Raw genomic sequence first — 14,397 nt, 5'->3', positions numbered from 1 at the left:
TCCTTGAGGCAGGAGTGAATTTCTTCTGCCAGAGGTGCATACTTTGGATAAGAAGCTGAGGTAGGACATGGTGCTAAATGTGTGTTTAAAGTTCTGCAGGTATTGATATATAAAGCCCGTGAAAGAGGCTTGGGTGAATCATTGCTGGGGTTGACCCACAAATGTATAAAATGGAATTTAAAATGGTAGAAGTGTCCCCAATTTTCACCTGCGCTACAACAGAGGAAGGTGTGTGTGTCTTTATACCCGAGTGTGTCCATGCTGTTGTGAATAGGGAGAAAATACACACATACACACAGGCGTCTTTCATCCTCTGGAGCAGCAAAGCTTCCTGGGCTGTGTCTGCGAGAACAGGGTCCCCCTCTGTGTGAGAGCAGTGTGTTTGACACACTCGTGCACACAGGCCAGTGCATTGATATGCACATCCGACTGGTCCAGCGTGGAGCACACAGGTGTCAATCAGCATGCAGGGCAGAGTCAAAGGTTCTTTGATTCATTTTTCTCCCTCAGCACAGTGGGTCAGCAAACCATTGACCCTTAAAGTGAATGACACTGTTCCCGGACCCCAAACTTTGATAGTGCTACTCGAGGCATTTCTAAACATCAATAGCCAACATCGTGGTGGCTATGGGAAAAGGATGCATCTGTAACTTCCATCCAGACATCCTCACATTAACCCATGAAGACCCAAACAGTCATCAGCGACCCAAAGCCTCTAATGATGTAAACTGTTAAATACCTGTGGATCTACTAATACTATCAATACATGTAAATAATTGGTGCAAATTACAGTTTGTCATCTTTTCATGGTCATAACAACAAAAATAGCTCATAAGTGTTTAATTTCAGAGCTGATATCTATCTATTTTCCATGTTTTCTTGATAATAACCAAAATTACTTTAGTTCTTACATCAGTATTTATGGCATTGTACTGACAAAAATAGTGTTTTTAGGCATTCCATGTTTTCTTTTCTGTCTGTTTTAGTCACATGATACACACAGGAGTTAGTACTTGATTGCATAACCACTGTTTTTGATTACTTTTTTTGGTTTAATAATTTTTTCCGCAGCTATGTAAAATGGGTTAACTCGCAAAGACCCAAACATCCACCATCAACGCAAAATCCTCTACTGATGTAAAATGTTTAATGCATGTTGATCCACTAATCCTATCAATACATGTAAATAATTGGTGTAAAATACAGTTTGTCATCTTTTCATGGTCATAACAACAAAAATAGCTCATAAGAGTTTAATTTCAGAGCTGATATCTATCCATTTTCCATGGTTTTCTTGATAATAACCAAAATCACTTCAGTTCTTACATCAATATCTGTGGCATTGTACTGACAAAAACAGTGTTTTTAGGCATTCCATGTTTTCTTTTCTGTCTGTTTTAGTCACGTGACACACACAGGAGTTAGTACTTGATTACATAACCATTGTTTTTGATGACTTTTGATTTAATAATTTTTTCTGCAACTATGTAAAATGGGTTAACTCGCGAAGACCCAAACATCCACCATTAAAGCAAAATCATCTACTGATGTAAAATGTTTAATGCATGTTGATCCACTAATCCTATCAATACATGTAAATAATTGGTGTAAAATATAGTTTGTCATCTTTTCATGGTCATAACAACAAAAATAGCTCATAAGAGTTTAATTTCAGAGCTGATATCTATCCATTTTCCATGTTTTCTTGATAATAACCAAAATTACTTTAGTTCTTACATCAGTATTTATGGCATTGTACTGACAAAAACAGTATTTTTAGGCATTCCATGTTTTCTTTTCTGTCTGTTTTAGTCACGCGATACACACAGGAGTTAGTACTTGATTGCAAAACCATTGTTTTTGATGACTTTTGATTTAATAATTTTTTCTGCAACTATGTAAAATGGGTTAACTCGCAAAGACCCAAACATCCACCATAAAGCAAAATCCTCTACTGATGTAAAATGTTTAATGCATGTTGATCCACTAATCCTATCAATACATGTAAATAATTTGGTTGTAAAATACAGTTTGTCATGTTTTCATGGTCATAACAACAAAAATAACTCATAAGAGTTTAATTTCAGAGCTGATATCTATCCATTTTCCATGTTTTCTTGATAATAACCAAAATTACTTCACTTCTTACATCAGTATTTATGGCATTGCACTGACAAAAACAGTGTTTTTAGGCATTCCATGTTTTCGTTTGTCTGTTTTAGTCACATGATACACACAGGAGTTAGTACTCGATTGCATAACCATTGTTTTGATTACTTTTGTTGGTTTAATAATTTTTTCCGCAACTATGTAAAATGGGTTAACTCGCAAAGACCCAAACATCCACCATAAAGCAAAATCCTCTACTGATGTAAAATGTTTAATGCATGTTGATCCACTAATCCTATCAATACATGTAAATAATTTGGTTGTAAAATACAGTTTGTCATGTTTTCATGGTCATAACAACAAAAATAACTCATAAGAGTTTAATTTCAGAGCTGATATCTATCCATTTTCCATGTTTTCTTGATAATAACCAAAATTACTTCACTTCTTACATCAGTATTTATGGCATTGCACTGACAAAAACAGTGTTTTTAGGCATTCCATGTTTTCGTTTGTCTGTTTTAGTCACATGATACACACAGGAGTTAGTACTCGATTGCATAACCATTGTTTTGATTACTTTTGTTGGTTTAATAATTTTTTCCGCAACTATGTAAAATGGGTTAACTCGCAAAGACCCAAACATCCACCATTAAAGCAAAATCCTCTACTGATGTAAACTGTTAAATACCTGTTGATCCACTAATCCTATCAATACATGTAAATAATTGGTGTAAAATACAGTGTGTCATCTTTTCATGATCATCAGATATGACCCATTTGGACATTCATCCGTCACACCATCATCTTCTACAACATTGATTCACCAGTAAAACCAATGGAGTTTGATAAATGACAGTGAATGGAGACACTTCATTAATGTTCAGTTAATGATAGATTTTACTAAAAAAGTCCCCTTCTCTTCAGTTTTGTCCATTTCTGATCTAATAACCTTTGAATTTACTGTGAGCTTGTATGAACCTCAACATGATCGGCAAATTAAATACAGGAAAATACCAGATTTTCACTTAAAATGCAAAATACAAAGGCTAATGTTATAGTAAATGGTGATACATCTCTTAAAGGAGTGATATTTGGCTTTTTTAAATGGAATTATACATTTTAAAACATTTCCCTGTGGTCTACATAAACTGTAAATGCTATGCTTTGGTCTGAATTCTTCATTAATTCAACTCCACAGGTCCATCTTCAACCCTATTTCTGAGTAATGACACCGGAAAGGTCGTTTTGAGTGCTGGCCCTTTAAATGCAAATGACCCATTTCAGGCCCCACCCCCTCCAGGTTGTTGACTGTGCTGCTCCATCCCGTTCAACCAACAACTGAACATTTTAGGTAATCGTCTTGAAGTTTGGACAGTTTTTACTACAACCACTGCTGCTGACAAACAATTATGTCGTACTTGGAGAAATGTTCATCAGAAGTCTTGACCTTATATGTGCAAATGTCGTGATGTAACTAGTTATAGACGTAACAAATTAAGCAGGAATTCAAACGGGTTGTAGAAATCCCCTCGAGTTTTGCCAAAATGAATCTAAAGATAGCTTTGCAGCACCTGGAGGGTTCAAATTCAAACTTTATGAACTATTAGGCTTCAAATACACAAATAAATGAACCAAAGACGAATAAAAGTAGGTTTAGCAAAATATGACCCCTTTTAGAAAAGGTAAATATAGAGGAAAAAATCATTTAGGAACTGCCATGAAAGTAGCACTGGGTCTTTATGGGTTAATGATGTGAGGTGAAATGATGGAGAAGTAGACAGATAGTGATGCATATTAGTGTCATAAAGAAATTCAACCAAAATTATGGAAGTTCATTTTTCACTTTGGTAGACTAAGTCAACAAAACCAGCCTTAAATGTTCCCTGTAGAGTCTCTAAGAAGCATAAAGCCCTGTTTGTGTTCATGAATTGACGGTTTCACTGTTTTCAGCTGACAGACAACTGTAGGTTTTGACAAGTCAGAAAAAAGCAAAGAAATGCAGTAAAGAAGACTGTTAGACTATATGTTCAGTATATTAAAAAAATCACTATATTGACTTTGTATTTCTATAGAGATGATGCCATTTTCCTCAGTTAGGATACAGTATGTTGATATAATTTAAATATCACTCTTGATTCCATGCGAAGTTTCTTTGCAACTTCTGCTCTTCCCACTACCTTCTAACTTCGATTAATATGTTTCAGAAGTCATCAGTGTATGTCCAGAATATCCAACCTGTTATGGGGCTGCTGGGAAAAACAGCTGCTGCTGAGCCTACTAAAAACCAACTTTGATTTTTATATCGGGTACTTATATCCCTTCGTCCACTACATTTTAAGTGCACACATATGCAATGCTGAAATGAAGCTATTTGGCTGCAGGTTTTCTAAGCAGCTAATGAGTGGTTTAAATGGATTTTTAATCTAAAGCTGCAGTGCTTGATAGTATTTTAGCATCACTGAGCTAAAATCCATAATTAGCTTTCAGCATGAGACTTCTGAATGTACTGCATAAAAATCTATCCCCACGACGCCCTGATTTTGACGTCATGAGTGTTGTCGAATCAGTAGGGGAGTTAACCCTTTATCAGGCAAGTGACTATTTTTGGTAATTTCCGCATACATTAAAAGACAGTGACAGCAACAGTTACAGTGAGGAAACAATCTCAGGTCCAATGTGGTCTACAGGGTCTGTAAGGTCCACCTCTGCATAAACAGTGAGTGTACCTGCTTTGTTAGGTACCATAAAGTAATGGTACTAATGTAAGGAATGAGGTTCAAAGGATCATGTGGATGTTGTAATGTTCTAAAAGTGATGTTCTAATGTTCTAAAATACAGGTTCCTTTAACTTTTCATGTGTTTTTCTTGTATTTTTTATAAACTTCTTGGATTTTTTTTTTTTTTTTTTTGCCACTTATGGGCAAGGAACCATATATGGTATCTTTATTAACCTAGAATTTCTACATAACAGTAAAAAATTTGGAAATTTTTCTCAAAAAGTTATAAAATCTTGTTATGTCCTCCAATAACACACTAAGCTTGAAATGTTGTATTTCAGAGTATTTCTATGAGGGCCCTATGAAATAGGGCTGCACAATATCGGAAAAAACTGACATTGCGATTTTTTTTTTTTTTAACCCTGCGATATATATGCTGCGATATGAAAAAATATTCACATGGATATAATAGCTGTGTAGTGCCGACGTAAATGGTCAAACAAGTTAGTTGTGTTTCCTCTCGTTGTGACGACAGGTGCAAGACACTGTCGACACAGAACACATGTTTTAGTATCATCCTTCCTGTAGCTGAAATAATTCCAGATAACTGATGCTGCTTTTCTTTTTGGCACTAAGTCTTCATTTTCAGTGATTTTCTCTTGTTTGTTGCTCATTTTTCGATCGCTCTTTTTTTTTTTTTTTTTGAGACTCACTCCATGTGCAGGGGTGTGGTCTGCTTCGGCAAACTGATTAAGAAGGATTGTGACCTGCAATGTGACTATTGTGCACACATACACTGAGATGCCGATGCTCAAACAATATATCGATGGCCAAAATACAAAACCTCCAATTTGGAAAAATCATTTTTTTCAGGAAACAAAAAAAACGTGGATCCTGGAGGATTCTGTTGGGTTTCTGTAAATTGGCTTAGAGTCTGGTTTTAAACAACTCTATATGTAAAGTGTCATGAGATAACTTTTGTTATGATTTGGCGCTATATAAATAAAATTTAATTGATTGATTGATTGATGGTTTAGTTTTATTATAGTATGGTCTTTGTTGTTGTTGTCAGGTGACCTCATGTCATAAGAAAGGGTGGGATTATTAGACTGAAAATGTCGAGTCATCCTTGTTCTCACCATTTAATGTGAAAACTCAAAATCTAAAAATTTGCAGATAGGAGGTTTTGTTTTACGGCCATCGATATTGTGCAGCTCTACTATGAAGGGTTAAGACATGATTGAAATACATGATTGACAGCTGCAATAGCCAATGACTGAGATTATTTACCTGCATGTGACTCGACTCAGATACTACTCTGGTTCATGTCTGGGCACATTTCCATAACAACATGAAACAACATCAGATCTCTATTTATATTTATATTTCACTTTTGATTTGGACTAAGAGGAGAAAGCTGCAAAAGGAAAGTGTGAGTTTTCTCCTGATTTTGGCTGTTTGAGTTAAACTTGGCATAAGCTGAAGCGATGTTTCAGTCAGTACTTTGTTCGCGCCGTCCATTTACCAGAAAAACTGCTCCCAATATCTGTCTACAACTTGACATCAGGTGCCCTATTTATTAAGTAATCGCACACAAATTGAGTGAAACCTTCACTATAGGAAGGTGTCCTCTGTCCTTCTGTCTGGTGATTCTGTTGTTTTTATCCAGGACAGATCCTGTTTGAACAGAGGAAGCTCTCTTAACACAGCCAACAGGAGATACCTGTCTTGTATTTGAAAGCACACACACACCTCAGGGTACAGAAGTGTTTGTGTATGAGGGCGGATGAGAATCTGCTGTATACCCTTGTGCAAAGTGTTTGCATAAGGCAGTGGAAACAGTGGGGTTACAGTGTGTCTGTAGTGTACACAAGTACATGTGCATGGTTTAGCAGAATGTTAAGAGAATGTTTCTGCGTCAACTATACATATACGATTTATCTAAAAAACAAAAAGTGCATATGAGAACTGTCTTTATCTGCCTGTGTGTCTGTACCAGAACCACTCCACCTCCACTTGTAGCCTAGGCATCTGCCTTAGGGGGATTTCATCATTATAGTGCAAAAATAAAACTATTGCTGAATTATTGTGTGTCTGAAATCCATCTCAAGTCTGTGCATTCCCTGATTCTTTGCAGACAAAAAAAATCATCTCTTTACATCACATATTTTCCCCCTGAGTGTTAGGAAACTGTCTAAAACTTGTGATCACAGTGCCAAGTTTAGAGCTGCACAATATATCGTTTGAGCATCAACGCTGCGATGTACATGTGCGCAATAGTCACATCGCAGGTCCTGCAATGTAGGAGGCAAATGACCTCAACGTGTTCTCATCTAATTTCAAGGGTACCTGACACACTGTATGCAGCGATCCACCAATCACAGTTGTTCTTAATCAGTTTGGAGTGAGTCGCTGGTAAGAATATTGAAAAATGAGCAACGAACAAGAGAAAATCAATGTAAATGAAGACTTGGTGCCAAAAAGAAAAGCAACATCCATTATCTGATTCTGTTGGGTTTCTGTGAATTGGCTTAGAGTCTGGTTTTGACCAACTCTGTATGTAAAGTGTCATGAGATAACTTTTGTAATGATTTGGCACTATATAAGTAAAATTTGATTGATTGATTGATTTGATTGGTTTTCCCCTGTAAGTCGCTTTGGAAAAAAGCGTCTGCTAAATGCATAAATGTAATGTAATCTGGAGTTAGTACCTCCACCAAGGAGGTTGTGCTTTCATCTGGGTTTGTTTGTTTATTGGTCTGTTAGCAAGATAACTCCAAAAGTTATGGAAGGATTTCAATAAAATTTTCAGGAAAGGTTGGCACTGGCAGAAGGAACAAATGATTAAATTTTGGTGGTGATCGGGGGATGGGACGTGGGGGGGGCTGATCTGCCTTGGTGGAGGTCTGATCTCTCCAAGTGCTTTTGCTTTTCTAGTTTGTTTGTTTGTTTGTTGGTCTGTTAGCAGGATAACTCAAAAAGTCATGGAAGGATTTTGATGAAATTTTCAGGAAATGTTAATACTGGTACAAGGGACAAATGATTAAATTTTGGTGATGATCGGGGGGGGGGGGGGGGGGGGATTTTTTGTTTGTCTGTCTGTTAGCAAGATAACTCAAACACTTATGGAAGGATTTTCACGAAATTTTCAGGAAATGTTGATACTGGCACAAGGGACAAATTATTAAATTTTGGTGGTGATCTGGGGGGGGGCTGATCTGCCTTGGTGAAGGTCTGCGCTCTCAGAGTGCTTTTCTAGTTTTGGCTACGAGGAGCATGATATTGAAACACGTGTTCTGTGTCGACAGTGCCTTGAACCTGTTGCAACAATGAAAGGTAACACAAATAATTTTTTTTATTTTTTTTATCTTGTCTTGTCCAGCATCTTAACAGCAGAATGGTAGTCTGGCTGCCTTTTGGTGCTGAACAAATTTGCTTTGCCAAGGGTCACTTCATAAAGTATATGAAGCTCCCCATGATATTCTGTTGTGTTTATTATGAGTTTTGTTGCCAGACCTGACATGGGGGGGGGGGCAAGAAAGAAGAAGATGGCGAAGACCCTCACAAGAAAGTATCAACAATACAAACAGTAACAACCATGATGATAATTATAATGGTAACAATAACTACAACCAGAACTGAGTAAACTGGGCAGAAGAGAGAAAAAAAAACACAAAGCGACCAAACAAAACTACAAAAAATAAAAGAAAATACATAAGACCTATTAAATGACTAATACAAGAAAAGAAAGCATGAACAGAATGTCATACACCACGTTTGCCCAAATAATACCAGTAACAAATTATACAAATAATTAGTTTGACCATTTACGTTGGCTCCACACAGCTATTATATCCTCCCGAGTATTTTTTCATATCGCAATATATACTGAACAACAAAAGAAACGCAAGTATGTTTTGGTATTGGTTTATATGGGAGTTTTATTATGAATATTGGTTTCATATGAGATATTTATATCCAGCTGTGAAATTTACAGTGGGTCTCTCTTGCTGTCCTTGTAGCACTGAGTTGACAGTCACAGAGATGGGCCAAGCGAATATGGCGATCCTGATTACAGGTGGTCACACGTGGTCTTCCGGATCTTGGTCTGTCCCGAGTAGTCCCTATGTCACGGAATCGTGTCCTCAGCCTACTGATGGTGGACTCGTGCACTTGCAGACGTCTGGCAACGTTGCGAGCCGTTAAACCAGCATCAAGCATACCAATGGCGCGTTCTCTCAGATTATCGTTAAGGCGAGGCATCGTGGTAATGCAGTAACTTTTGAATCTTACCATTTCTTTTTATAGACCCCGGATAAACAAAGGGAATTGCCACTCCCATTTGTTGCTCCCACTACCATATCACTCAAAACGTACCGCACCTCCGATACTTTGTACACGTGCTCAACACCACTCGTGGTCGTGTTTACCTGCAAACACACGCTCCAATGGTTACAACTCACTTATTGTAATGTGTATCTCAGTTGACAACTCAACAGGACAGCTGAACTCTTGCCTAAATTAACGACCAAAACTTGCGTTTCTTTTGTTGTTCAGTATATATCGCAGGGTTAAAAAAATTGCAGTGCCAGTTTTTTCCAATATCGCGCAGTCCTAGCCAAGTTAATGGGAAAAATCCGTTGTCGTCCTGCTTCTATTTTTCAGAAATGATTGTGTGTCTTCCACCATCCACTTGGACGTATGTAACATCATACATATGCAAGTGCATGTGGTGTCATACTCCATAGTGCACGCTTCATTGCTCTTAAGTAATTGGCAGTGTTGGTATGTGCAGAGAATGATTTATACTACAACAACCACAGTCTCTTCTCCAGGAATTCAGACGGAGAAAAAAAAAAGGGAAAGCCAGTGATACTGCAATACTGTAACAAGAGCAGAAGGAGAAGGTGGGATGAGGGGAAGCGTGTGGGAGTCATATAAAACTGAATGCATGTTCGGGTTGAGTGATGAATAAGAAATAGAGGAGCTGAAATGAAGAGAGAGATGGAGTGGAGAGTGAAGCCAGAGGAAAAGATTGCGAAAGAATGATTGGGTGAAAGCGGGGCGGAGATTGGTTTAGACCTGACAGGAATCACGGCAGCTTGTTGGTTTGGAGACGGATAGATGAAACAAGAGGAAATGGAAGCAGTAGGAAAAAGAAACCCATGAAAGCTGAAGAACTTGATATATATGAAATAATAGATGGAGAAACCCAGATTGCTTAGAGAAGGAGAGAAGGAATTGAAGTGTTCCAATAAAAGAGGTGTTTTATTTAAAGTTAATGAGCACAAGGAGGGTCATAATCAGAAAAGTCAAAAGAAGAGGAAAGGTGAAGATGTAAGCCATACCTGCAGAGTGCTTTACAGTATAGTGTGTGTCCTGCTGCTAAAAGTGTTGGGCTCTTTTTCCAATTTAGGAGTATTGCCTGTAAGGGCTTATTTGTCCCTTCTACCTCCTGGGACTCAGGCCAGAGATCCCGCAGAGGAATCTCATCAGGTGGGCTCGGCTCCCTGCCCGCCGGCCACAGCGGCTGCACAATGAATATACCCATAAATCTCTATTTGTGTGTGGTGTGTGTACTGACAGATGAACTCATGTCCCAGTAAATCTAATCTGTACAGAAATAGGCCCGTGTGATTTGATGATATTATATTGAGTGATGATGTCATTCGATAATACGCTGTATTGTTAGTTTTGCGTCGTAAATTGTACTTTTTATGACAGCACTTAACATAATTTGGTGTTTTGCATTTCTTCCCCATAGTATGCATACCAGCAGGCTTTTCTTTGCCCTTCATAATCCATATATTTGCTTTATATTGTGTATCTTAATTAGGGTGTATGAAAATATCGGTTCTGCAATATATCGCGATATTTCCTTTCACAATACTGTATCGATATTAAAAAGTACTGTATCGATATTTTTAGGTATTTTTTCAAATGCAGATATAACGGAGGTTCATTTTTGTTTTTTGGTTTTCTTTATTGTTCATATATTATTTATTATTATTCAACACTGTTTAATGGTTATTTGATGCAACCATTAAAGCACTTTTTACTGTCTGAGAGGCAGATGTTAGTTCCTTTGGAAACTAGGAGAATTAGAAAAATTTTGTGACATAGCATTAGATCCTGTTCTGATCAAATAAAAATGTGTTTGGTATTTGTGCATATTTTGGGTGTAATTCAATTCTTCCAGGAAATAATTGTAAAAAAACAAACAAACAAAAAATTGACTTTTTAACTGTCATGATACATCGCGATATATCGTATCGTGATCCTAGTATTGTGATTTGTATCGTATCACCAGATTTTTGCCAATACACACCCCTAACCTTAATCTACTAATATAGTTTAACCTTTAACCATTTATCGGGCAAGTGACAATTTTTTGGGTAATTTCTGCATTCATTAAAAGACAGTGATGGCAACAGTTACAGTGAGGGTACAATCTCAGGTCCAATGTGGTCTACAGGGTCTGTAAGGACCACCTCTGCATGAGCAGTGAGTGTACCTGCTGTGTTAGGTACCATGAAGTAATGGTACTAATGTAAGGAATGATGTTCAAAGGGATAATGTGGATGTTGACAAGGGTCTGAATTGGTCGTACACTGCAAAAATCCAAATCTTACCAAGTGTATAATTCTCATTTCTAGTCAAAATATCTCATCACACTTAAAATAAGACGTAATCACCTAAAGAGTAACTTCAGTGAGATATAAGAACGTATTTTTAGACAACAGATCTTGAAAATCTTATTTCAAGAAATCTTACCAAGATAATTTTCACTTGTTCCATTGACAGATTTTTTTTGCTTGAACTAAGCAAAAAAATCTTGAACTGAGCAAAAAAAAAAATCTGCCAATGGAACGAGTGAAAATTATCTTGGTATGATTTCTTGAAATAACATTTTCAAGATCTGTTGTCTAAAAATACGTTCTTATATTTCACTGAAAAGTTACTCTTTAGGTGATTACGTCTTATATTAAGTGTGATGAGATATTTTGACTAGAAATGAGAAAAATACACTTGGTAAGATTTCAATTTTTTCCAGTGTATGTTCTAAAAGTGATGTTCTAATGTTCTATAACACATGTTCCTTTCACCTTACATGTTTTTTTTTATTGTATTTTTTATATTTACTTCTTGAATTTTTATTCTTTTCCTTTCTTTTTTTGCAACTTATGGGTAAGGAACCAAATATGGTTACTTCATTAACCTTGATTTTCTACATAACAAAAAAAAAAAAAAAAATGGAAAAATTTCTCAAAAGTAATAAGATATTGTTATGTCCTCCAAAAACACACTAAGATTGAAATTTTGAATTTCACAGTATTTCTATTTCTATGTATAAAGCGTTAAAGGTGCAATCAGTAAATTTTGCGCACTTACACTGGTACCATACATTGGTATGGAAGTCATTTTTAAACTAATGTTAGCTAGATTTATATACATTTACCACTGTTAAGGAGCAGGAGAAAAAAATAAAAATCCCATTTTTGTTTTCTTGGAATATCAAACCCATGACTTCTACTTAGCAGTAAAAGTGCAGATAATTTTTTTCTGAATGTGCATCAATCAAGAGAGTCAACTGAAGTGCTTATTTGTTAAGGTACATTGCAATCCATTAGAAATTAGAAAGAAATCAACACGTGTTCATGTTTTTTTTCAAGCTGTTACACATTGCACCTTTAAGTTTCCTATGTTTATGTTTTGCATTTGTTATTAGTATTTTTGCTAACCTTGTATTCATTATTGTTCGCTGCTGCAGGTTAATCCTGTCTCCTGTTAAACGAGTATCATTTGTTTGGTTTTGATATCATGACCTTTTTACCCATATTTCTTAACATGTACCGCCCTGTTCCACAGTATTTTGGCACATAGTTAATTTTTTTGGTTAATTTTCCCCATTATCATCTTTTCTAGTAAAAATTTTCAGTAAAGCACATTTTATTTGACATGTATATAATTAAACATAGAATAAGACACTAGCCTTTCAATTACTATCAATTAAGTTTACAGAAAATTCCCTGTATTATTATGTTACCTGGTTATGAAATGACCTTTGGATCATTATTGGCTTGGCTCAGAAATCTGACAAATTCTTGCCCATGAAACATTTTTTTAAATTATTTACTACGTACAGTATGTTCTTAATTAAGCAAATATTTCTATTTTTAACCGGGCTAATGTTGTTGTGTTGTACTAATGAGAAGAGAAGCTCAGCTGAATGTTAATCACATAAAAAAACGTTTAATGTCATATGGTCGTATTAACAGCGGAGAGAGATAGGGACTGTTGGCTGGAGCCTCCATCTGTGATGTGAGAGCAGACAGAGATAAATGCCGCCCTTCTCCCAGACCACCATCATCCACCCCCCCCCCACCCCCCCCCACCCCCCCTTCACTGTCTCTGCCTTCTCCCTGTTGGCATCATCTCTGTCCCCTCTCCTTCTCTTCTTCACCCCCCACTCCCTCTCCTCTCTTTTCCCTCTGTCATCTCTGTCATCTTGTTTCCCCTGTCTCTCTTCTATCCCCTCCTCTGTCCCCCCCCCCCCCCCCCCCCCCCCACACCCCACCCCCCCCCCCCACCCCTTGTCTCACTGTGAGCCGTTTAGCCTGCCTTCCTTGCCTTGTTAACAGGAACATGCGGTTGGTTATTTATTTATATGTCTTTTTGTGCATTTATTCTTTTCTGTTGTCATTCACACATGCATTCCTTATTCTCTCATATCAACTGCTCTGTGATACACACACACACACACACACACACACAAAATCACACTCATCTTTCTCTCTCTCTCTCTCTCCCTGTTTCTCTGCAGATGTCTGAGAGCTAGCCAGCTAAGTAGAGGACTTCCCTCTCTGCCGGTGTCTTCCACCTGCAGCCATGAATGGTAAGGACACATTTTTTTTTGCCTTATACATATATGAGCATGTGTGTTCTTTTAAATTAAATACAGTTTGGCGTACTAATTAATGAGCTCTTTTTGGCCACAGACAGGAAAAATGCCTTTGCCTTTGCCTCCCTTATAGCCTGTAGGAGAATAGCTCTACAGTGGAAATCTCCTGAATCTCTGTTCGGCTTAGCGATTTAATGTTTTTCCTAAAATTATAAAAAATAAAGTATTTCACTAGAGGATCTTTTGAAAAGTTCGATAAATTATGGGACCCCTTAATTTTGTATTTTGATAGGCTCAACACCCTCCTGTAGCATTATATACTCTGTAAGCTGGAAATAACACATGAAAGTATCCCTTATTTAACCCTTTCATGCATAAGTCACTCCAATGGACAGTTCTTCTCCAGCTGTTCTCTTGTATATTAATGGGTTTTGTTGTTTTAGTTCCATATCAGCCAACACAGTGGATGCTTATGCACCGTCCCATACACTGTAATTCAGATCATTACAGTAGCTTTACTGTTCTTGATAAACCTGATCTGCAGTAACATGTTTGAGTGTAAATCAATTGTTATTTGTTAGACAAGAAGGGTTTTTTTTGCATATTATCTCCATGAAGTGAGTAATTACTAGCATTAGAATATGTTAAAATGTGAGAAGACATCAG

The 14,397-nt window shown here is 37.0% G+C and overlaps 1 protein-coding gene across 3 annotated transcripts in view; it reads left to right on the top strand.

Moving 5' to 3' along the window:
- itsn2a (intersectin 2a) overlaps positions 1-14,397 on the top strand; it is a 97,140-nt gene that overhangs the window by 1,464 nt on the left and 81,279 nt on the right. For all 3 annotated transcript variants that reach the window (XM_030128563.1, XM_030128561.1, XM_030128562.1), the window contains exon 2: positions 13,654-13,725. In XM_030128563.1, coding sequence (XP_029984423.1) covers positions 13,719-13,725 — 7 coding nt within the window. In that variant the 5' untranslated portion in view covers positions 13,654-13,718. The remainder of the gene's footprint in view (positions 1-13,653; positions 13,726-14,397) is intronic.

Source organism: Sphaeramia orbicularis, chromosome 24 (assembly GCF_902148855.1).
Source record: "Sphaeramia orbicularis chromosome 24, fSphaOr1.1, whole genome shotgun sequence".
NCBI lineage: Eukaryota > Metazoa > Chordata > Actinopteri > Kurtiformes > Apogonidae > Sphaeramia > Sphaeramia orbicularis.
The sequence above is the reverse complement of the archived record's forward strand: the minus strand, read 5'-3'. Positions and strand labels throughout refer to the sequence as shown.